General features: G+C 35.5%; 1 protein-coding gene across 1 annotated transcript in view; it reads right to left on the bottom strand.

Annotated features, from left to right (window-relative positions):
• The window catches only part of Bche (butyrylcholinesterase), a 72657-nt gene that overhangs the window by 9862 nt on the left and 36243 nt on the right, over positions 1–26552 (bottom strand). Inside the window, exon 3 of the mRNA XM_031374098.1 lies at positions 1537–1703. Coding sequence (XP_031229958.1) covers positions 1537–1703 — 167 coding nt within the window. The remainder of the gene's footprint in view (positions 1–1536; positions 1704–26552) is intronic.

The following is a 26552-nucleotide window of genomic DNA, read 5'->3' on the forward strand; positions in this document are numbered from 1 at the left end:
ATGTGGTTTCTGGTGTGTTCAATGGTATTTGTTTTGGTTTCTTGGCAAATTGAGTTACCTCATTGTTACTCACAGCCAGAGGACACAAGGACAGCACTGTTACTCTGCCAAGGGACACAGAGACCCGTCCCTGGATATATATTATGTCACAGAACATTTAGTCATACTCACAGCACAGATATGTCATTAACCTCTTTCAAACAGATGGAGTAAGAATTGCAAGCTTGGGGATCAATGTCTAATAATCAAAGGGCATATTAAACAGTCTGACTCATCTCTCATGAGCTCAGGGTTTTTCTAAAACTAATCCAAAAATCTCTGAAGAAGAAACCAAAAAATGTACATTAATACTTTGACAATGAGAATTGAAGAAATAGTCTGATCTGCAATGGCTAGTGGAAATCAGTACTTTTTATAAATTAAAATGATCCTGTATTTTCATATAAACAAAATACATCTAAATTTACAGCAAACACCAATGATTTTTAAAGTAACATTAAAATACTATTCCATAAATATTTAAGTTTGATCATAAATATGAATAACTTCTCACCAAAGACAATATATTTAAATGGCCAAATAAAATGAATAATTAAAAGTTAAAATTGACAATGCTACCTTCACTGTTTCATTATTAAGTGTTCTATAGATACACATGAAATGACTAAATTAAAATGACTTAAAAACAAAATAATTATTGATAAAATGAGTGCAAATTCAACAAAATATTGAATCTAACAATCATAAAGAATTACTGTATACTGTAAAATGAAATGGCACTCCATTAACATTCACTTTGACAAGTAGTAATAATCAAATATAATATAATTTCTGAAGATGGTTACTAAAGTTAAGCTATGTATATATTTATAAAGCATCTTAGAGATATAAATATTAAATTCTTTTCTAAGATTAAATTAGTAATTATAGCTATAAGATTGAGGCAATAATTATTGCATGTTTAATATCAACCACAATTGAGAGAGAATACATTATATATTCTTTCTGTATGTGTAATAGTGTTTATACAAGCACACACTCTATATGTTGAAATAGGCTCTCTCACTGAACATGGAGTTCACTGACCCTAATGGATTAGCTGCCATCATCCCCAAGGTGTCCTCCTGCCTTGGTCTCACAGCAGCAGGATTTCATGTATGTGCTTGCCATCAGTTCAGTGGTGCTTGGGACAAAACTCGAGTCCTCATGTTTGCACAGCAAGCACTTTACCTGATGAGTTATCCACCTAGCCATGCCCACTGTATTTCTTTTATTTTTGAAAATATTTTATATACAGCATATTCTGATCAAAGCTTTACCACACTCATCTCTTCTCAGATCCTCCCCACATCCCTGTCCATCCAAGGACATAATTTCTCTCTTTTTCTCTTTAGAAAAGTATCATTTAAATCATTTTGGCATTTGGCCTACAATCAAGTAAAGTAAAGTAAAGTATACCAAGTTACAATAGTCTGTATTTCCATAATTTTGCACTATGCACAACCTATTAAAGAAGAAAATGGAAAAAGGGCATACCTGTCATTTCCAAGACTTTTGGAAAAAATAGTCTCCAGAATTGGCATTGGGGAGCACGGAGTTTAGAGTATATTTTTGACTTCTCTATGTTCAAGGTTAGGTATTTTTGTTCAGTACTTGTGAAGACAGGCCACATTGTGCTATTGCGCTGGGTCCCATTGGGATGTCTAGATAAAAATAGAGACATTATAGTTTCTATGAAATTATTCTTGGATAAAAATGTTGTTCTCTGAACCTGCTAATAAATTTCAAACAACCAAAAAAAAAAAGTGGCTGCATTTAGATAACAGCAAGAATAAATGAATTGATATTCAGGATGCCTAGCATAAATAAACTTTAATTTTAATATCTTGAACTACTATGTTAAAGGACATTAGAGGAACTGAAATTCAGTATATCTATTGCAGTGTAATATGGGAAATATTTTAATTTTTTATAAAATATGTCTTGATTTACACTTCAACACCCTCAAAAAGTCAATGTTAGTTTTACCCCATTATCTTTCTCTATCTCAGATTTAAACTTTTAATAATCAATATTAACACCACTGATTCAATCCTCATGGTCCCTGTTATATACATTCTGCTAATTCTCATCAATAGAGGCTGATTATGACATTAAGAATCTCCTTATTATACTTCGATCTCACACTTCTAATAAAGTGGCATTCCTCATTTTAAAATTCTCTTATTGATCTTTTGTTTTACTCTTTAAAAATTCTTTTTTAGAGCCAACAAAATGTTTTAGCAAGTAAAGGCACTTGACCCCACTCCCCAAGTTAGATAACTTCAGTTTGTTTCTAGGTAAAAGGAGAGAATTTATTCCTGAAAGTTGTTCTTTGATTTCCACATGGCTATGTATGATATATATGCAATTTCAATAATTTGCACTTGAATTCAGGTCAAATTAAAGAACATGACAGAAACACATTTTTTAGTATTTTCAATATATAAACCATTCATTATTGATTAGAATCATTCTTTTTAATATCCATCCTTGTCTCCTTCAAAAGTAAGAGTGAGAACAACTATGGAAGTGAAGAACCATCAGGGCAAACCACCCTGAAACTAGATCTAATGGAGACAGGAATATCACACTTGAAAAGAGATCATGAAAGAAATGGGATTTTTGGTAAAATAATGAAAGGAAATTGTGAACAGAACCAGAAAGATACTTGAGAAAGCCATAGAGGGAACGGAGATAGTACGATGTGAACAATGAATCCGATACTTACCCCAAATAATGATAGGCAGTGTTTTCAAGGTTAATAGCCAAGAGACTAGTTTAGAGTTAGGCTATTAGTGTTGTCACATTTATATCTGACAACCTGAAAAGACAGTGGCATTTCACTTGCATATGTTTACTGTTCTTCAAGGGAGTTGAGACCTCACTTGGAATGTGCTATGTACAACACTATGTAAGCCTGTATCGTAAGTATTGGTATTTCTTTAGTGAAGAGAGGTTTGAAGTGATAGAAATAAAAAAATTCTTTTGGTTCTCTCACTTTTTTCCCTTATGTAAAATTACTGAAGAACAATTCTACTTGAACTTTCTATAAACTTCCTATGAGAAACTCCATCATTCATATATAGGATTTATACATTGTTACAAGAAAGAAATTTGCAAGCAGTGTTAGGAGATATAAAACTTTGAGATTGAGAGGAAACTCTGAAATGAAGAAAGTTTGGAAGAAAAGCTGATGTTCATCCAAAACTGTTATCTGGAGGCAGGTTTTACCGAGAACTTGTGTTGAATAAGCCCCATAAATTCACATTTCATCACAGGCACAGGAATACTCAAGCATGAATTTAGGAGCTTTAGCAACAAATAGCTTCCTGATGGACTAGTTGATTTTATGGAGGAATTGGATGATTGAGTAAGGGTTATTAATAACCAGAGCTATTTAATCTACACCAATATCAACGTAGAATTGAAGCTTCCAGCTTCAGGGTATTATTTGAAGGAGGTCAAGAGGAAAATGTAGCCTGATCACAGATGGCACATTGCCTGGGAGAATCACAGAGTTCTTCACTTTTCTATAAAAGCTGTAGAAACCAACAGGTCCAGCTGCTGGAGGCTGGATATTAAATAAAGAGAACCAGTGGTGTGATTCAAAATGGCAATTTTGATGCTGCTAAACTACCCACTTTCATTCTAATTCCTCTCTAATTAACTTATGGAAATGTCTTAAATGCACACTCATTCCTGGCTTCTGCAATTTGGACCTAAGACAGAGCTAACTTTTTCCTGAGTTCAAGAGCAGAACAGTAATGGCAAATTCAGTGAGCACTTAGCAAGCTTTGTCCTTTGAAATGACTTATAAAGTCCCACGTTGTAACTTCAGGGCAATAAATTTCCTCTGCTCACGGATGCAGATATGGTTTTCAAAAATATGACTGAAGTAGCTGTTCAAGTGACAGAACAATTTACTCTCTAATTTGAACAAATCTCCAAAGAATTGAAACTTAGAAAGAGATAGAATTGTCTTCCTGACTATATCAATTAAAAACTTATGAAATGCAGTATATTTCCCAGACACATGATTCTGAAATAGGATGTAATTCAGATCTCACTTATAAGATACATTTGAACATCTTGAGTTTCCTATTTCTGTAAAATATTTTCTGCTTTTGTCACAAAATAAAGACTTTGAATATAACAAATTATTTCAAGAAGCAGTGAGCCTTTATTTTTATTGCAGGTTATTTTTCACTTTGAGATATACAAATTGTTCAAATGCTCAGTTATTATAATTTTCTCTTATGTAAATGTGAAAGGTTATGAGGCACAGCTAGGTTAACTAACCAAAGTAATTATTTTTTTCTGCCTATGGTACAAAACCACTTTCTGCATCTTATAAATATCTGCACAGACATTTAATAGTTTCATTTATGGAATAGATTAAAAAAATTGTAAGTATAATTGTAGGTTATCCTGGTAAGAAATGGTGAACATTTAGTGTGATCTTTTAGCTTTCTTGTAAAACACAGTCCTAACCTTGTTTATGTTAACAGAAGAATTAAGATAAGTTATAAGGCAGGGCAATGGTTCTGTCAGTAAAGTGTTTGCCACAAAAAACCATGACAAGCTGCATTTGGATCCCTGCTCACCATGTAAAATCTGGTTGTGGCAGCTCTTCTGTAAGTTCCACTACTGATGTAGGGGAAAAATCCCTTGTGCTTGCAGTTTGCAGAGTCTAGCTGATTTAATAAACTTCTGGTTCAGTGAGGAAGCAGGTCTCAGAATAGTGTGGAAAGTGACTACTGAAAAAAACCTAATGCATGGGCACACATGCGCACGTGCATAAACGCACACACACACTCCAAATCACACACACACACACACACACACACACACACACACACACACACACATATGGAAAACACAAAGAATACAGAGAATTAATTCATAGCATATTTGTAATCATGTTAGATAGTTAATTTTTAAGTGAAAATGCTTGAGATGTGCTTCAAAATTCAGTAGAATAAAAGACATGATCAATAATTATAAATTGAAGAACCATCTGAAATAATTAGTTAGATATTTGGTTAAATATTTTGAAAGACTGAATAATCCTACTCTATTAAATATTCAAATGTTGTTTAATTTGTGTTTCATAAAACATAAATAAGTAAAGTTCTATATTAAGAACTGGAAGGCTCAGTTTCCATCTGTATCTGGGTCTAACCCTATGCAACAGCTCTCCATATCCAGGGCCATATCTGGGAGTAAGCTGGTCTCCCAAAAGTGCTGACACACCTGAGAGCACAGGTGAGAACACCACTTCTGCTCAAATTCCTGACTCTCGAGGGACCCACCAAGAGCCATCAGGACATGGGAACTAAGGAATGGCCAGAGACAGGATCCTTCAGGTTTCTGTCTGTGTCCTGGAGGTGACCTTGTGCCACTGCTCTGCAGACCCAAATTTCTCCCCCAGAGAACTGGTCTCCCAGGAGTGCTGACACACAGGGCATACAGATGGGACAAGCCACAATCAGAGACAAGTCCAGCTAACACCAGAGATAACCAGATAGCAAGAGGCAAGGGCAATTACATAAGCAACAGACCAAGGCTACTTGGCATTATCAGAACCTGGTTCTCCCACAACAGCAAGCCCTGGATACCCCAACACACCAGAGAAGCAAGACCCTGACTTAAAATCAAATCTCATGATGATGATAGAGGACTTTAGGAAGGACACAAATAATTCCCTTAAAGGAATATAGGAAAAGACAAATAAACAGGTAGAAGCACTTAAAGAGGAAACACAAAATTCACTTAAACAAATACAGTAAAACATAACCAAATAGGTAAAGGAATTGAATAAAAACATCCAGGATCTAAAAATAGAAATAGAAAGAGTAAAGAAATTAGAAAGGGAAACAACTCTGGAGATAGAATATCTAAGAAAGAGATCAGGAGTTGCTAGGTGCAAGCATCATCAACAGAATAAAGAGAAGAAAGAATCTCAGGTGCAGAAGATATCATAGAAAACATTGGCACAACAGTCAAAGAAAATGCAATATGAAAAAAGCTCCTAACCCAAAACATAGGAAATCCAGGACACAATTAGAAGACCAAACCTAAAAATAATAGGTATAGAAGAGACTGAAGATTCCCAACTTAAAGGGCCAGTAAATATCTTCAACAAAATCATAGAAGAAAACTTCTCTAGCCTAAAGAAAGAGATGCTCATGAAATACAAGAAGCCTGCAGAATTCCAAATAGATTGGACCAGAAAAGAAATTTCTCCTATTACATAATAATCAAAACACTAAATGTACAACACAAAGAAAGAATATTAAAAGTAGTAAGAAAAAAAATGTCAAGTAACATATAAAGGCAGACCTATCATAATTATACCAGACTTCCCACCAGAGACTAGGAAAGCTAGAAGGTCCTGGGAAAATGTCATGCAGACTTTAAGAGAGCATAAGGCCAGCCCAGGCTACTATATCCAGCAAAACTCTTAGTTACCATTGGTGGAGAAACCAATATATTCTGGGACAAAACCAAATTTATACAATATCTTTCCACAAATTAAGCCCTATAAAGGGTTATAGGTGGAAAATACCCCAACACAAGGAGGGAAACTACACCCTAGAAAGAGCAAGAAAATAATCTTCTTTTAACAAACCCAAAAGAGGATAGCCACACAAACATAATTCCACCTCTAAAAACAAAAATAACAGGAAACAACAATCACTATTTTTTAATATCTATTAATTTCAATGGACTCAATTTCCTAATAAAAAGACATAGACTAACAGACTGGATACATAAATAGGACACAGATTTTTGTGGCATAAACAAATTGCACCTCAGTGACAAAGACAATTATAACCTCAGAGTAAAAGGCTGGAAGATAATTTTCCAAGCAAATGGTCCCAAGAAACAAGCTGGAGTAGACATTTCATTATCAAGTAAAATTGACTTTCAATCAAAAATTATGAAAAAAGGTATGGAAGGACCCTTCAAACTCATCAAAGGAAAAACCTATCAAGATGAGCTTTCAATTCTGAAGATCTAAGCTCCAAATGCAAGGGCACTCACATTCAAAAAAGAAACATTACTAAAGCTCAATGCACACATTCTACCTTAAACAATAATAATGAGAGATTTTAATACCTTACTATCAGCAATAGACAGATCTAGGAAACAGAAACTAAGCAGAGACACAGTGAGACTAACAGAAGTTATGAACCACATGGATTTAACAGATATCTACAGAAAAATTCATCTTAAAACAAAAGAATATACCTTCTTCTCAGCATTTCATGGTACTTTCTCTAAAACTGATCATATAATCGGTAACAAACCAGCCCTCAACAGATACCAGAAAATTGAAATAATGCCACAGATCCTATCACATCACCACAAACTAAGGCTGGTCTTCAATAACAACATAAACAACAGAAAGCCCACATACACATGGAAGCTGAACAATGCTCTGCTCAGTGATAACTTGATCAAGAATGAAATAAAGAAAGAAAGTAAAGGCTTTTTAGAATTTAATGAAAATGAAGGCACAACAAATCCAAACTTATGGGTCACAATGAAAGAAGTGCTAAGAGAAAAACTCATAGCTCTGAGTGCCTCCAAAGAGAAACTGGAGAGTGCATACACTAGCACCTTAAAAGGATACCTGAAAGCTCTAGAACAAAAAGAAGTAAATACACCCAACAGGAGTAGATGGCAGGAAATAATCAAACTCATGGCTGAAATCAACCAACTAGAAACAAAAAGAACTATACAAAGAATCAACAAAACCAGGAGCTGCTTGTTTGAGAAAATCAACAAGATAGATAAACCCTTTGCCAGACTAACCAGAGGGTGCATAGACTGTATCCAAATTAACAAAATCAGAAATGAAAAGGGAGACATAACAGCAGACACTGAGGAAATCCAAAAAATCATGAGATCCTACTACAAAAGGCTATACTCAACAAAACTGGAAAATCTGGATTAAATTTCTTGAGAGATACCAGGCTCCAAGGTTAAATCAGGATCAGATAAACCACCTAAACAGTCCCATAACCCGAAAGAAAGAGAAGTAGTCATTAAAAGTCTCCCAACCAAAAAAGCCTAGGACCAGATGGGTTTAGTAGAGAATTCTACTAGACTTTCGAAGACGACCTAATACCAATACTCTTCAAATTATTCCACAAAATAAAAACAGAAGAAAAACTACCCAAATCTTTCTATGTAGCCAGAGTTATGCTGATATCAAAACCACACAAAGAACAGAGAAGAAGCAGTTCAGACCAGTATCCCTTATGAATATAGCTGCAAAAATACTCAATAAAATCTCTCAAAGTGAGTCCAAGAACACATCAAAATGACCAAGAGCAAATAGTCTTCATTCCAGGGATACAGGTATGGTTTTATATATGGAAATCCATCAATGTGATCCATTACATAAACATACTCAAAGAAAATAAACCAAGTGATCATTTTATTATATGCTGCAAAATCATTTCATGAAATTCAACATCCCTTCATGTTAAAAGTCTTGGAAAGATCAGGAATTCAAGGCCCATACCTAAACATAATAAAAGCAATATATAGCAAGCCAGTAACCAACATCAAACTAAATGGAGAGAAACTTGAAGCAATCCAACTAAAACCAGGGACTAGACAAGGCTGTACACTCTCTCCCAATCTATTAAATATTGTACATGAAGATCTAGCTAGAGCAATTAGACAACAAAAGGAGGTCAAGGGGATACAAATTGGAAAGGAAGAAGTCAAAATACCACTATTTGCAATGATAATGATGTTAAGCCCAAAGATTTTACCAGGCAATCTTAAACCTTATGAACAACCTCAGCAAAGTGGTTGGACATAAAATTAACTCAAACAAATCAGTAACCTTCCCATAGTTAAAGGATAAACGGGCTGAGAAAGAAATTAGGGAAATGACAACCTTCATAATAGTCACAAACAATATAAAATATGTTGGTGTGACTCCAACCAAACAAGTGAAAAATTTGTATGACAAGAACTTTATGCCTGTGAAGAAAGAAAAGAAGACCTCAGAAGATGGAAAGATCTTCCATGCTCATGAATTGGCAGGATTAATATAGTAAAAATGGCCATCTTGCCAAAACTAATCTATAGATTCAATGAAATCCCTGTCAAAATTCCAAATCAATTCTTCATGTAATTAGAAAGAGTAATTCTCAAATTCATTTGGAATAACAACAAAAAAACAAAAACAAAAACAAAAAAACAGTATAGTGAAAACTGTTCTCAACAATAAAAGAAAATCTTATGGGGAATCACCATCCCTGGCCTCAAATAGTACTAAAAAGCAATAGTGATAAAAACTGCATGGAATTGCTACAGAGACAGGCAGGTAGATAAATGTAATAGAATTGAAGACCCAGGAATGAACCCCCAAACATATCTATGGTCATTTGATCTTTGCCAAAGAAGCTAAAACCACCCAATGGGAAAATGACAGCATTTTCTACAACTGGTGCTGGTTCAACTGGTAGTCAACATGTAGAATAATGCAAATCCATCCATTCTTATCTACCTGTATAAAACTCAAGTCCAAGTGGATCAAAGACCTCCACATAAAACCAGATACACTGAATCTAACAGAGGAGAAAGTGGGGAAGAGCCTCAAACACATGAGCAAAAGGGAAAATTTCCTGAACACACCACCAATGGCTTATGCTCCAAGATCAACAATCAACAAATGGGACTTTATAAAGTTGCAAAGCTTCTGTAAGGCAAAGAGCACTATCAATAGGATGGCAACCAACAGATTGGAAAAAGATCTTTATCAATCCTATATCTGATAGAGGGTTAACTTCTAATATATACAAATAGCTCAAGAAGTTAGATTCCAGAGAACCAAATGACACTATTAAAAATGGGGAACCAAGCTAAACAGAGAATTTTCAACTGAGGAAACTTGAATGGCTGAGAAGCACCTAAAGAAATGTTTATCATCCCTAGTCATCAGAGAAATGCAAATCAAAACAACCCTGAGATTCCACCTCACACCAATCAGAATGGCTAAGATCAAATCTCAGGTGACAGCAAATGCTGGTGAGGACAGGGAGAAAGAGGAACACTCCTCCATTGCTGATGGGATTGCAAGCTGGTACAACCACTCTGGAAATCATTCTGGCAGTTCCTCAGAAAATTGGACATAGTACTACCTGAGGACCCAGCTATACCATTCCTTGGCATATACCCAGAAGATGCTCCAACATGTAATAAGGACATATGACGTTCCCTGGAGAGGAGCTCAGCCCTGTGAAAGTTCTGTGCCTCAGTGTAGGGGAATGCCAGGGCCAATAAGTGGGAGAGGGTGGGGTGGCAGGCATGGGGAAGGGGGAGGCAACAGGGGTTTGTTTTTGTTGTTTTTGTTTGTTTCTTTGTTTTTTGGAGGGGAAACTGTGAATGGAGAAATTTACATGTAAATAAAGAAAATATCTAATAAAAAAAATCAAAAAAAAATAAGGACATATGTTCCACTATGTTCATAGCACCCATATTTATAATAGCCAGAACCTGAAAAGAACCCAGATGTCCTTCAACAGAGGAATGGATACAGAAAGTGTGATACATTTACATAATGAAGTACTACTCAACTGTTAAAAACAATAACTTCAAGAAATTCGCAGGTAAATGTATGGATTGAGAAAATTCACCCTAAGTGGTATATCTCATTCACAAAAGAACACACATGGTATATACTCACTGTAAATGGATATTACTCAAAGAATGTGGAATGCCCACAATACAATTCATGGACCACATGAAGCTCAAAAGGAAGGAAGTCCAAAGTGTGGATGTTTCAGTCCTACTTAGAAGGGGGAACAAAATAATTAAGGGAAGTAGAAAGTGGGAGGGACTTGGAAGGAAGAGAAGACGGTGAGGGAGAAAAGGGAAGAATCAGGTATGGGAGGAGATGGAGATGTACAGAGGGTCAGGAAGTGGAACAGAGGTATGTAGCTACTGGGGATGGGGAACTGGGGATGGAAACCATTAAGTCCCAGAAATGAGGAGGGCAGGAGCCTCCCAGGACCCCACAGGGATGACATTGGCTGAAATTCCCCACAAGGAGGATTGGAAGCCTGTTAAGACCATGTCCAGAGGTTAGGTATGACACCCACCCCCTGGCTGGGGGATGGTTTCACCCACTCATCTCCAAAATTTGAATCCAGAATTGCTCCTGTCAGGGGGAGGTGCAGTGATAGGGAGTGGAGTAGAGACTGAGGGAAGGGTCATCCAGAGATTGCCCCACCTGGGGATCAATCCCTCATGAAGGCAGCAAACCCGGACACTATTGTGGATGCAGAGGGGTGCTTGCTGACATGAGCTGTCCTCGGGGGGTTCTCTACCAGATACTGACCAATGCAGATGTGGATGCTTCTGTCCAGCTATCTGAGCTACGGGACCACATTGGGGGTTTGCAGGAAGACTGAAGGAGCTGAAGGGGTCTTGTCTGGTATCAGGGACCTATGGAGGCTTGATGCCCCAGTGTGGAGGAGTGCTGGGGAGGTAAGTTGGGAGTAGATGGGTGGGTGGGGGGAGCACCCTCATGGAAGCAGGGTAAGGGGGATGGGATGCAAGGTTTGCCGGGCGAGAACGAGAAGGGGGATACCATTTAAAATGTGAATGGATAGAGTATCCAATTAAAAAAAATGAACTGTAGGTTATATTAGAGAGTTTGAGCCCATCCAATCATTTGGCCAAATACTTCAGTAATCCTATTCATTTATTATGTCAAATATTACTTTAATTATTTTATGTTGAACATGCTATCTATCCTATAATATGTAGACAATGAGATAAATAAGATACACTGTATATTAGCTAGCAATATGTATTAGCTAAACTATAAATGAAGACTGAAAAGTAAGAAAAGTAGAATGTGTCTCAGTGAGAAATAAAAATAAAGAGTTAACTATTCTATGTTTAAAATGACATAGATATACAAATGTCTTCATATTATTGAGGTATAATGTTATTCTTTGATACATGTATATAATGCATATATAATACACATACCCATTTCTTAAAAAAACATCATTAGTATGGTGAAAATTTTTCTAGCTATTTAAATAATTTCATTTTTGACTTTTATACTATATCTGATACTTTATGCTATAAGCTGTCTCATTATGTCCATGTGATAATTTTGTTTAATAGGATGACTCCAATTGGGGTTGACCACACTGATTATTAGAGACTTGACTTTGGATCTGATACACAGGAGTCATGTATGAGATGGACATAAATGAATGCAGAAGCAACTCCTGCTAATATGGGGCAAGTGCCTAGTTGTCCTCAGAAGATCTATATGGACACACTGCTTAGAAATTCTAAAATATTGTTATATGAATACATAGTTACCATCACTAATGGATTAGATGAGTTGTAGAGTGTTATTAGAAGAATGTTAGAAAATAAATATATAGAAGAGTAAGAGTGAGCATTTAGCTTTGATTTTATATAGTGAGACAAGATAACAACTGCTTTAATACCACAGATGGTATGAATACCTATAAGAAAGAATTTCCAGGCTTTTAATAGAGTGCAATGGTAAGGAGAAACCATGTATTAAAGATAGTGCATGTATTATATATGGCAAACTACTATGCATTAGCTTTATGTTTAAAAAGCTGGAATGATAGTTTCATCTATTTAATCATTATTTTTTATTCATTTCATGAGTTTTTATATGGTACTCAACAAGATATATAACTGAAATTCTCATAATTTTAAAAATAATATTCAATAGAGGCAAGGATATACATGTTTTGATCACTTTTTCAAAACTTAATTCCACATTAAATTTCAGATCCAAATGGAGATGGTATGTGTGTAATGAATTTTAGTGAATAATCATTAGTACTGCCCAAACATCAACATTAAAAATGACTTGCAATGTATTTAATATGGTGTTTCATTAGAAACACCAAAAATCTGAGACAATGTATTAATTTGAACAAAGACACTGCATTCAGAAGTGCACATTTTGTAGTTTGCATAACTGTTTTCTCAGGTCATTTTTCAAGTCGTTCCAACTCATCTACTCAGAGAGGCCTTCCCTGATAATTCCACCAAAGCAGTCACCTCTACTACTCCATATTGTATTATTCTATGTGCTAACCCCACCATCCCTTCCTCTATTCTCCTTCCACTGCAGCTTTTCTCTCTTTCTTCCCTTCTCCTTTCCCTTCCTTCCTGCCTCTCTCTAGTTCCTTTTTTCTCCTTGAATCCTAAGATTCATGCAAACCATCATTTGATTGTCTTTTTTCAGTAGGAAGCTATGCCTGAATCATGAAAGGTGGAAGAAAACCCCAGTTACTTATAAGTAGTATATGAAGACATTATGTATTATGCATATATAATTTCCTATAATAATACATTATATTATATAATATGCAATACAGCCTCATGTACTAAAATGTACCTCATGTCTTCATTATTTTTCCATGATATTTTCACATTTAAATAAAATAATTGATAAAAGAATAGAAACTATGTCTAAACTCTCACCTTTATAAAGTGAGATACAGAATTTGGTGCCATCAGGAGTAATGAGGGTCTAATTGAACAAAGTTGCATGAGAAAATAAGGCATTTCTTGACTAACAGAGTTGCCAGCTAATGAAAATGTTCACACGTTATTTCTGTTATTTTGACATATTTGTATAATGAACAGGCAAAACAATTTTCACATAATAAACAAACCCATGCTCTGTCTTTCCATTCATGCTAAAAATAAAGACATAGCATAGATCCATTTCAGGAAGATGTAGAACACCAGTCTTGTTAGATTTTAAAGCTCTTTTGAAGTAAGACAAGTGAAGAAGGAAAGTTTTATTTGAATTCACAGTCTTGTAGGTGTCAACTTATGAACAAACAACTCCATTGCTTTGAGGCTGCACAGTGGTAGAATACTAGTATGCTGGAATTGTACAGGGTACATGACCATGGAGACACTGAGGCCAGCATAGTGTGCACAACTGGCCTATGTCCTCCACAGCACCTGCTTCTTCCTTCCAATTCCTCTCCACAAATACAGTTACTTGTCAAGCCATGAATGGACTGATTCATGGATGAAGTCCAAATCCCCCTGGTCCACTTGTAACTTCACAGCCTCTGAGGTGGCAACACTGGGACTATTGGGAGACCTTTCTTGTCTAAACAACAACATGAGTGAAACCGACAAGGATAAATGACAGAATGGAGAATAACAAACAAAATGCAAAAATCAAAATAGGGTTTCCTCCAAGTTCATTTACTGGACTTCATTTTTCATAAACAAAACACTTAAGGCTAAATTTGGTCATCAAGTAGACTTTAAATTCATTCTAAGAGAATTTTCTGGTACTGTGCTCTCTTGATGAATTTGACCAAGTTTTACTATTTATTTCGTATAATTAAGTGTTCTAAAGTATTTTCAGCCCTTGAAATATATCAACAATGGCTTTTTCAATCTAATGAATTAACTTTAACATTTATTCTAATTACATGCTCAAATAAAACAAAGTTTAACACCAGTGGATCATTTTAAGCTCAGCTTATTATAATTAGCCCATGAATCAATTGCCTATAGTTGAAGCATGATCTCTCCAGTTTATTTCATGGCAGTATCCTCTGCTTAGAAAATTTAATATTCTTAACTTCATGGCAAGCACAAAGTTAATTTAAAAACATCTAGAATGATAAAAATATGATAAAAATATGTTTTTATTTTTGTAATACACATATATACAAAAGTTAGTCTGTCTATACTGCCATGGCAAGGTATAGTGAGCCATGTGGCTTATAAACAGTAAAGATTATTTGCCACTGATCTGAAGCCTGGAAAGCCACAGATCAAGGCATTGGCAGATGTGCAGTCTTTCAAGGACACACAACCTGGTTCATATTAATTTTTCAGATGTTTTTATTTTTAAGGATAGATGACAGAGTTTGTTCTTCTCTGTCACAAGGAAATCAATTTCATTCCTGAGAATTTAGACTATAGTGCCTAGCAAAAATCCAAGGGCTATTAGATTCTCACATGTGAGAAACCACATTCATTGTATAGTAAGTAAAAAGTGCAGTTCTACACTGCCATATGCATTTCTGGATGTGATCATTATGCAGCTGAATATCAGACATATAAACATATAAAATATGTAAAATTTAATTAACATTATAATATCATATGGACAAAGTATAATATAACAATGAATAATTAAAGGAGTAAGTGTTAAATAAATAAGAATTAAGAGTTTTACATAGATCATATCTTATTTACTTGTGGATGTTCAGTATCTTAACAAATGCCTAAGCAAAACATCCACCTACCAAATTCTTGCAGTTTAAACTGAATGAATCATCTGCAAAAACTTGGCTGTATTGTTAGGCAATTCAGCATCATTTTTAAAATATAAAATAATTTTAACATAGAAATGAAAGATAGTTTTATTTTCAATGTTTGGTGGATCTGTTATAAATATTACTATTCTAAATTTAATTAAAAATAAAATAGATTCCTCAAATAATAGATTGATATCATTGATGTCATCATTTATCTCATATAATACTTAGTGTCCTACAGCATATGTATTTAATTTTCTTCACTTTTTAAAAATATCTCAATTATTCATTCATTCATTCATTCATTCATTCATTCAGGTATTTGTGTGTGTGTCAACACACACAACACAGGGTGATGTTAACTTATAGGAATCATGTCTCTCTATGTACAACTTTGGTCCCAGGACTGCACTCATTCTGCTTGATTTGGCTGTATGTGCCTTTCTTGTGCAAGCTGTCTCACTAATTTCATTTTCAAATGGAAACTGAACTCAGTTGTACCAATGCCAAGTTAAGTTCACCATATTTGGTTCACTATACTATATAAAGCAAGAATGATGACTGGAAATATTTTCCTCTTAGTGTAATATTGACAAAATAGTTACTAAAACATTGATTAGACAGTACAATGATGCACTGGTTCATGGCATTTTCAGCAGGTGAATCGTGGCAAAATTCATTTTAATTCATAGAAATATCTACACCTAGTTCATTTTCTGGCAACATGTGTAATAGTCAATAAAAATATAAGTACCCAGATCACTTTATTTATGCCTTCTCTTATTTTACTAGGCCTATTGAAAATTGTGGGAATGAGAGAGATAATTATTGAAAATCAATTTACTAGTCAAGAATCTCAATTCAAAAAAAAACCACAAAAGAACTGTAACATCAAATCATAGCAACTTTTAATAATTCAGTAATTCATATATTTTGAGTAAATCTCACAAAATTTTGCTTGACAAATACAGAGGTGTAAACTCATAGTCAACAATTGGACTGAGCATGGGGACCCCACTGGAGGAGTTAGAGAAAGGACAAAATAAGCTGAATGAGAAAGAACTGAATGAGGTTTTCAACCCTATAGGAAGAACAACAATATCAACCAACCAGCCCCCAAGAGCTACCAGGGACTAAACCACCGACCAAAGAGTACACATGGAGGGACCCATGGGACCAGCTGCATATGTACCAGAGGATGGCCTTGTCTAGCATCAATGGCAGGAGAGGCCCTTTGTACTGTGAAGGCTTGATTCCCCAGAGTAGGGTAATGCCAGAGTGGTGAGGTGGAAGTGGGTGGGTAGGAGGAGGAGCACCTTCATAGAAGCAGGGGATGGGATAGGGGGTTTACCAGAGGGGAAACTGGGAAAGAGCATAACATTTGAAATGTAAATACATAAAATATCCAATTTTAATAAATGCTGTTGGGTCCTGTAAGGTGATTCAGTAGTTAAAGTTACCCATTGTTAAGTCCCACAGCCTGAATTCAATCCACAGAACCCACATAGTGGAAGGAGAGACCTGCTCCTCCATATTGTCCTTCAAGCTCCTTATGCATGTTATGAAACAGATATGTATGGCACACACATATAAATAAATATGACAAGAATTTTTTAATTACAGTCTTATCAATCCTAACTAATGTGTTTAAAAGCACATTTGATTTCAAAGATAACTTAGAATAACACTTTTCAAAAGCAAGAGAAAAGAATGGAGAGGAAACAAATGGGCAGGAAAGAAAAGAAAGATGCAGATAAGTTCACATGGATAAAAACAAAACCAGTATAATCCAGTTAAATAATATGATCAAAATACGAGACTCATCAATGTGCCAGACTTCCTAAGGAAGTAAAATGAGAAGAATTACTTCCACTTAGTTTAGTAAAAGAGAATATGGTGTATTAAAGTAAATGTATACTGGGAAAACAAGGAATCCTTATCCCATCTCCTTTAAGTTTGAAGACAGTTAATAGCTACAGCTACTGAAGACATGTAAAATATCAAGAAAAGTTTTAATGCTGACCAAAAGCAAACAAAAATTGTGATACTTCTAAAAATATATGCTGAGAAATACATGCCATGCAACTAAGAGAATAGTATTCCCATTCAGGATTTCAACAGTGATTATCTCAGCAATGAGACACGTTACCTGACTATAATACTGTTTTCTTTTTCCTGGAGTCTCCCAGTAGACCTTTACCTGTATTGTAATTGATGTGGTTCAAATCAACTTTACTAAAAAATGATTTCCTTTAATAAATAAAACATGTTTCTCTTTTTAGTTCAAATTAACATCTACCACAAATTCTGATAATTTCCCAATCCCATATTCATCATTCATGTGTATGCATGTATGTATATATGCACATATAACTAAAATCATGTTCATTTTAAAGTACATTTTCTATATTTTGTGAGAATATATGTATCTTAAATGGCATCAAATTATATTCATAAATATAACTCACTCTCCTAAATACTTCGGAATGTTCCAGCACCCCTTTAGAATGAATTCAGGTAAAATAATTGGATAGCACATGTAAACAAATTTATTTCTGTAACTTCCTTGTGCTCTGTAGAAGTTGGGATGTATTTGATATTGTGACATCAGCTGAAAGGGCAAAGGGTTGTGAGATAATGATTTCTAAATTGCTTGTGGACTCTAGGTATGATGGCTGAACATAGCTCATGGTCTGGAAATTACTGTGTTTTTTTCCTCCACATTATTTTGATAGAAGGCTTTGTTTTTATTAGTTGGAGTGTTAAAAAGGAATATCAGGCAGTTTAGCCCCTCAAACTCTCCAGAAATGGACTGGGATGAATACTAGAACAAGTGGAAAATAAGCAAAATTCTTCCTTTCCTCTTGTTATCCATCTTTCTGTTCATCCCCTTTCCATCCTTCCTACCATTCCTCCTTCATTCCTTCACTTCCATTTCCTACCCTCCCTCCCTTCTGCTCCCGTCCCTTTCCATCCTCTTTTCCTCCTCCCTCCTCTATTATTTCCATCCTTTTACAAGCATATCCAGACTTATATGCTTTTTTTACTAAAAGCAAAGATGCATGATCTTGATGTCCACTGAAGATCTTGATGTCATCCAGTGACATCAAAGCAAATGTCACCATTTGGATTCAGACTTGAACCCCAGAGAAACTATAGGCCAATGATTTTCAGAGTTCTACTGGCCCTTCATTTAACAGCAGCAGAGCGCTAATTTAATAATGGGGAAGACTGAATTAAATTTAGATAAGGAAACAACTGCAAACTTGAAACTGGCTCCTCTTCAGCACTGGCTGAGTCCTTCATGTTTTGCTCTCCATGTCTATTTGTTCAAGTCTTTGCCATACAATATAGCAGTTTCAGGAATGAGTTGCAGAAATGCCAAGAAAAATGTCTTGGAAACTTTACTCTAGTGTTGGGAAATCTGTATTCTAAAGAAGTGCTGGAACATTCAGAAATATTTGGGAAACTGACTGCTCTGAAAACTAACTAAAACCAAATAGGAATTTAGGCTGATCAGATGATTCATTTTAAATACAAGTCTTAGGTTTTGTATCTTGTTTTCTTTTCTTTTGTCCTTCTTTCCTTTCTTCTCTCTCTCTCTCTCTCTCTCTCTCTCTCTCTCTCTCTCTCTCTCTCTCTCTCTGTATGTGTGTGTGTGATATATTTTAATTAGTGTAGGGTCATTACATTTGTCTGACCAACTTGACTAGACCATAAAGGGGACAAAATAAGCTATTATATTTTGATCACTTCTGTATCCTAGAATAGTTAATGCTCAATATAAGACTGCTTCACACAAATTTTAGTGGTCTGAGGACATGATTGAGTAAACAAGCACACACATACACAAGGACAGACAGATACACACACAATGAAAGAGGGGGAGAAAGAAGGAAGGAAGAGAGGGAGGGAGGGAAGAGGGAAAAATAAGGAAGGAATGTAGGAAAGAAAAAAGGAAGAAAGAAAAGAAAACATATTACAAACCTAAAACATTGGATTCAAAACGAATGGTCTGAGCAGCCTAAATTCTCATTTGGTTTTAGTCTGCTTTCAGAGCATTCAGTATCCCAAAGAGATTTATTGATTTTGAACAGAACCTAGAAGTCATTGGATTATACTAAATAACATTATGAACCAGCAAGGAGTCATATAGATAAGGGTGCTTTCCATCTACATATTTTAATTTTCACTTAGTAATATGCAGAGCTAAAATGGCAGGAATATGATGTAAAAAGGGAGAAATTCATATATATATATATACATATATATATATATATATATGAATGTACATATTACATAATAAAAACTTTATATTTATTAAACATAAAATGATAAGATACCAGAAAATTATTATATTGGTAGTTACAAGATTTGGTTTATATTTGAAATTATTACTCCTATAACAATGAGGAGATGAACTACCAAGACAGACAAAAAAGTAGGATGACTATGAGAATACTCCTTCATTTCTGGTGGGATTGCAAGCTGGTAAAACCACTCTGGAAATCAGTTTGGTGGTTCTTCAGGAAATTGGACATAGTACTACCTGAGGACCCAGCTATACTACTCCTGGGCATATACCCAGAAGATACTCCAACATGTAATAAGGGTGCATGCTCTACCATGCTCATAGCAGCCTTATTTATAATAGCCAGAACCTGGAAAGAATCCAGAAGTCTTTCAACAGAGGAATGGATACAGAAAATGTGGTACATTTACACAATGGTGTACTACTCAGCTATTAAAAACAATGAATTTGTGAAATTCTTAGGGAAATAGATGGATCTGGAGGATATTATCCTGAATGAGGTAACCCAATCACAAAATAACAGACATGGTATGTACTCTCTGATAAGTGGATATTAGCCCAGAAGCTCAGAATACCCAAGATACACTCCACAAACCACAAAAAACTCAAGAAGAAGGAAGAACAAAGTGTGGATACTCTGACCCTTCTTAGAAGGGGGAACAAAATACCCATGGAAGGAGTTGCAGAGACAAAGTATGGAGCAGAGACTGAAGAAAGAACAATCCAGAGACTGCCCTACCTGGAAATCCTTCCCATATTCAATCATCAAACCCAGACACTATTGTGGACGCCAGCAAGTGCTGGCTGACAGGAGCCTGATATAGCTGTCTCCTGAGAGGCTCTGCCAGTGCATGACTAATACAGAAATAGAGGCTCACAGCCATCCATTGGACTGAGTACAGAGTCCCCAATGAAGAAGCTAGAGGAAGGACCCAAGGAGCTGAAGGGTTTGCAGCACCTTAGGACAAACAACAATATGATCTAACTAGTACCCTCAGAGCTCCCAGGGACTAAACCACCAACCAAAGAGTACACATGGTGAGATTCATGGCCCCAGTTCCTAGTCTGTCATCAATGGGAGGAGAGGCCCTTGGTCCTGTGAAAGATCTATGCCCCAGTGTAGAGGAATACCAGGGCCAGGAAAGGGGAGAGGGTGGGTTGGTGAGAAGGAGAGCGGGGAAGGAATGGGATTTTTTTTTTTTTGGATGGGAAATTGGAAAAGAGATATCACTTGAAATGTAAATAAAGATAATATCTAATAAAAATCAATTTAAAAAGTTCTATGGTGGCTAAAATCAAGAATTTGACTGTGAACAGGGCAAGGTCTAAATTATTATTTCTGTATTTTGGAGGCAGAACTAATAACATTTGCTGATATGCTATAAGAAAACACACAGCCAATACATGTTTTTAAGCCACTAGCAAATGAGACATTTATTGAGCGATGAATAACTTTATAATTTTTTCATGATACCTTATACCATGGCAATAAAGAAGATGATTTAAGAAAGAATGCAATAAACTAGAATGCAAAGTATCTAAAAATGAAGCTCTACAAAAGTGAGGAAATAAGAATCTAACTAATTATTTACTTGTTTTCTAGCCACTACTCTGACTCCTTAGTATATACACACAGATTAATAAGTACTGTTATAGCTTTGGACAAGATAAATAATTTACTTACATATTGAAGAAAACCAACCAGTAACTAATAAAAGGATTCAAAGAAAGGATATATTTTAAAAGAATTATATTTTTATGCATGTACGTGTGTGTGTTTATGTGCATGTGAGGAGGTATTTTGCAGGCTAGAAAAGGGCATTGAATTCCCTGCACCTGGCTTGATATGAAGTTGTGAACTGCCCAATGTGAGTGATAGTAACTCAACTTTATTCTTTTACAAGAGCAGAAACGTTTCATAAATTCTAAGTCAACTATTTCTCCAGCCCATGGAGAGGAAATATTGTGTGTAGAATATTACAGTAAAGTTTTAAACCTCATTATATTTGTTTTATATTGTATTATACAATGATATTGTTATATTATTAAATAGTTCAGCATACATTTACCAAAATGAGACAAAACCCGCCACTTAGACATATGTTTAGCACTGCTATCTCTAATAAACTTTCCACTAACCTTTTAAATTTGTCTAACAAGCAAGCTGTACTTCATGGGATGCAGTGAATACCACAACTATACACATACTGTTTTAAAGAGGACTCTAGATGAGTTGTATTTGTAAAGGTCAGATAGACTGAATGTATTGAAACATGGTCACTAGCTGTGGAGATAGATTAATTGCATCATCCATGTTCAGTCTTTTTTGTTTTGTTTTATTGTTGATATATTTTTATTTTCTTTCTTTTCTTTTTGATTTGCTTGTGAGTGTATGTGTCTGTGTGTGCCTGTGTGTGTTTCTAGGTAGCTCAGAAGACAATTTGTGACATTTAGTTCTCTCCTGTCACCATTAGAATCCCAGACACTGGAGTCAGCTCATCAATCTTAGTAGCTAGATCCTTCAAACAATAGGCCTTCTTGCTGACTCTTGTTTTGTTTTATGTATAGGCAAGAGGAAGAACAGAGTTGTTTTTGAGATAGGGAAGTCTGTGAAGATGTTATTAAACATATGTCTTAGATATATAAAGCTTGACATGTTTATTAAAAATGTCTAAGGGAATTTGTGCATTAATGCCTAGGGTTTCAGGGAGAAATCCAAGCTGGGCCGTAACTGGATATCCCCGCTGCTTACATTAAGAGCAGCAAAATGGAATTATATTTTCTATGGGACAAACATAAAAAACATAAACGTTGTGTAAGGAATGAGCTTAGCTTTATACATTTTAAAGAGAAGAAGAAGAAAATGGTAAAGGAGATATTTTTAATGAATGGATGTGCATGCAAATGTGCAAGTGTGAGTGCGTGCGAGTGCATGTGAGTGTGTGTGTGTGTGTGTGTGTGTGTGTGTGTATGTACATGTGTGAGTCTAGATGCCCACAGAGTTACAACTGGGATAGCAGACCCCCTGTTCCTGGAGTTTGAGTTGGTGTGAGTCAACTGAAGTGATACTAAGAAACAAACTAGGGTCCCATAGGGGAAAAGGAAATGGTCTTAAACACTCAAGAGTCTCTCTGGAGAGCTCAGCAATGGAAATTATATCGGAAGGGAATGTGAAGCCTGGTAACTTAGGAGGGTCTCTATGACTCATCTGAAAATAATGTTTCAAGACATGAGTGTGTTCCAGGTCCCAGTTGGCTGTGTAAGGGGAGGTGCAACACAATTCCTTCCCCTGGAACATTGCCAGGCTCTTGATCCCCATGATCTCCATGTGTGCTGACGGTTGCTGTTGCCCTGAAGCTGGTCGGCTGTCTTTACTACTTTACTTCCTATTGTCCATTTTGGGGGAATATACTACTCCTCATTACTCAGAACTAAAGACACCATAATAAAGGAAACAATCACAGTTCTCAGGAAGGAGGATGAAGGATGGTCATGACACTGTGGAGGAGGAAGAGGAACAGGCCTACAGCTTGGTCTTTAGTGTCATGGGAAAGGATCTAGACAACAAAACTACAGAGGCCATAAAAGCCTATATGGCCCTTTCTAGAAATAGTTCATTGTAAGACTTCGCCTTGAATTTAGAATCATAAGGAGATACATGTACCCTCCAGTCCAATGACTGCTACATTAATTAGCCAGGGTGAAATTGGGGATAGAGTTAAAGTTGTCTTAAAAAAAAAGAAAGCAAAAGAATGTATAGAAAAGATAGGAATTTATATATGATTTATGAATAAATAAATTAGAAGGAGGATGCATGAGGCTATGAGATGGCTAGGGTGAGAAAACAAGGATGAGAGAATTAAGAGAAGATTTAAAGCATATAAAAAGTTAGAGCTTTGTTTTGTCAGCTATTTAAAGAATTGGAGATGATAATGCCCTGAAAGATATTAGAGAGACCTAACTGCTTTACTTACACAGAATTCAAATCTTTGCAAGGAATCATTTTACTTTAAGTAGGCTGCCGTCTTTCTGTTCTTAAATGAACATAGTTACTAAAGACTGCTCTTTTCTGCATCAGAAAGCCAGAAGAGCTGTGTCCAGCTATCTGCGAAGAACAGCCTGTTTAAACCTACAAGGAAATGTGCTTTTGCTTTGTGTTTAGTTTCTGCTCTAAGGAAACAGGGGTTGGGACTATGGATCCAGAGTTCATAGAATTTATGTAAATTTAAGGATTTTTTTGAAGATTATTACCTATGATTAAAGCCTTGGAGATGTATCTTTAGTAAATAAAATATTGGTTTCAGGCTCTCTGGTTGGGAGAAGGCAAAAGCCCGAGAAGGGTGAGAAAACAAAAGAACGAAGAAAGGAGAAGAAAGAATGATGAGAACAGACAAACAGAAAATAACTGAACTAACAGCTTGCATCTACTACTGATACTGAGTCATTATTGAATCAGCACTGTTCCTATTCTTGCCTTTCTCAGGACCCTCCTCACGCTTAGCCTGGACCTTGGCAAGTATGCCAATATTGAATGCTGCTGATAACAAAGAAAACAGATAAGTAACATGGCTGAGAATGATCTGATAACTGGGAATGCAGAAAGGAGTTTGTGCACTGTGAACGTGGCATGATGTCACAGGGGTAGTGGACTAGTGAAAATGTGGAGCAAAGAGGGTAATATAGGCAATGGGGAGAGGTATTTAGCTTTCTAGTTTTACTGTAAAGAAAAGAGAGGAGGGGAACCAGGAAAACATTTAGAAAGAATTAATATGGTTATCTGGAATTGGGCTCATAGAATCCTTCCTGAATGGAGATTGGGAGAGAAAAGAATAGGCTAGAGCAAACTTGCACCTAGAGAACTGTGGAGATTTTGATGATTTGTGTGTGTGTGTGTGTGTGTGTGTGTGTGTTGTTGTTGTTGTTGTTGTTGTTATTGTTTGTTTTTGAGATAGGGTTTCATGTAACATAGAATGGCTTCAAATTATCTGTGCTGCTGAGGATGCCCTTGAACCTCTGATCTTCTTGTCTTCACTGTCCAAGAGCTGAAATTATAGGTCTGGAACCATGCCTATTTCGGATCAAAAATTTTGGACTGGTTGGTTTGATGAAGTAATTGAATCTCAGGTGTTGGTTTCGATTTTTTATCATTTGCTTATTGTTTGTCATTTTTTCAATTAACTTTTAGTTTAATACTTATTCGTTTGTTTGGACTGATGCATGTGTGTGTATGTGCTATTTGTGTGTCTTTATGTATATGTGTGTATGCCTGTGTGTGTGTGTGTGTGTGTCTTTTGTACCACCTGTATGAGGCCATTAAAGAGCATTGCATCTATTGGGGTTCAGTTAAAGCTCTGAGCAACTTCATATGAGTTCTGGGACTGAATTCAAGGTCTCTTGCCAAGAAACAAGTACATTTAATGTGAGAGCCTCATTAGAATGTTTATCAGCTCTGATCTCTCTGTCTCTGTCTCTCTGTCTGTCTCTGTGTCTCTCTATCTTTCTCTCTCTCTCTTTCTCTGTATTCCCAGACAAATAGGTGATTACATATTTAGATTTTTTAATTGTGATTTCTTGGTGAAAGAGACCAAGCTTTAGACAGAATATTGCAAGAACTTTGAAAAAATATATAAATTTCTACATAATTTTGGGGTACGGCAGAGAGGAAGGATACTGAAAAGTAACAATCTGCAATGAGTGTGCAGTGTAGAACTCAGTAGTACAGTAACACTGACAAACTACACATTCACAACTGTGTTCCAGGAATAAGTGCACTATATTTATGTATATAGCATGCCATGTAGCCAAGTACATGACTTATAACTGATACTCTGTAAATATTTGCAAAATTAATTAAATTATAAATTATTACCCAGATGTGTCATAAAATCTAATACAAAATTGCTTTATAAATGTATTTGTATTCATAATGTTGGATAAAACAAAGAGGCTAGAACCAGATGCCCAAATAATGATATAATTGCATTTTTATTATAATAATTATGTAGTTCATTTTAATATGTTTGAATAATGGTTATAATGGAAGACATATGTTCCTGATAATTTTAGTTGCAAAAATTGGTCACTTTAATATCTGCATTGATTGATTATGCAAAGCTCTATTACTTAATTAGAAAAAAGAGAATAGCATAAGTAGAACTCAGTAATTTAAAGAGGCAGCGATAAACAATATCATGGCACTGAGCAGATACAGTAAATAATGGAATAAAACCCATCATTTCCAAAAATATATTTTTGCTTAAGATGTAATTTTTATTTTAATTTTCCCGTGATGAGAGAATGGGAATAAAACTTTGTTAGTAATTTGTATTTTTTTAAAAAAATATTGAATTGAGATGTGACAAACAAAGTAAAAAGTCAATGTTATTAGGTTAAAAATGGTAATGATAAATATCCAATATGTGGTATACTTTGGATATTCCTAACATATCTTATGCTTCCTGAGTTAAACTGCTGTACTTCATTGTCTGACTAAGTTTTCATATTGTGCCCATCATTTTATATTGCTGTCTCTCTGATAAAGGTCACTTTTATGTCACTTTCCTTTGAAACTTGTCTAATAATAAATATCTAAGCTTATTTTTTATTTGAGTAATCTCCATTTATAAAGCAAAGGCAATTTTTAGTACCTGAAAAGAGCTTTGGTTGTTTTTGAACGTACTTGAGGGCACTGGAAGATAACTCAACACTTAAGAACACTTACTCTTGCAGAGATGTGGGTGTGGCTCGGATTTAAAGTGTACAGAGCAAATCTAGAGTGACAAGATCTTAGTGGTATAGCAGAATTGGATAAGAAGTAGATTAAATGCCAGGTTTAATAATTTGATCTTACCCAACTTCAGTGT

This window comes from Mastomys coucha, unplaced genomic scaffold (assembly GCF_008632895.1).
Source record: "Mastomys coucha isolate ucsf_1 unplaced genomic scaffold, UCSF_Mcou_1 pScaffold16, whole genome shotgun sequence".
Taxonomy (NCBI): domain Eukaryota; kingdom Metazoa; phylum Chordata; class Mammalia; order Rodentia; family Muridae; genus Mastomys; species Mastomys coucha.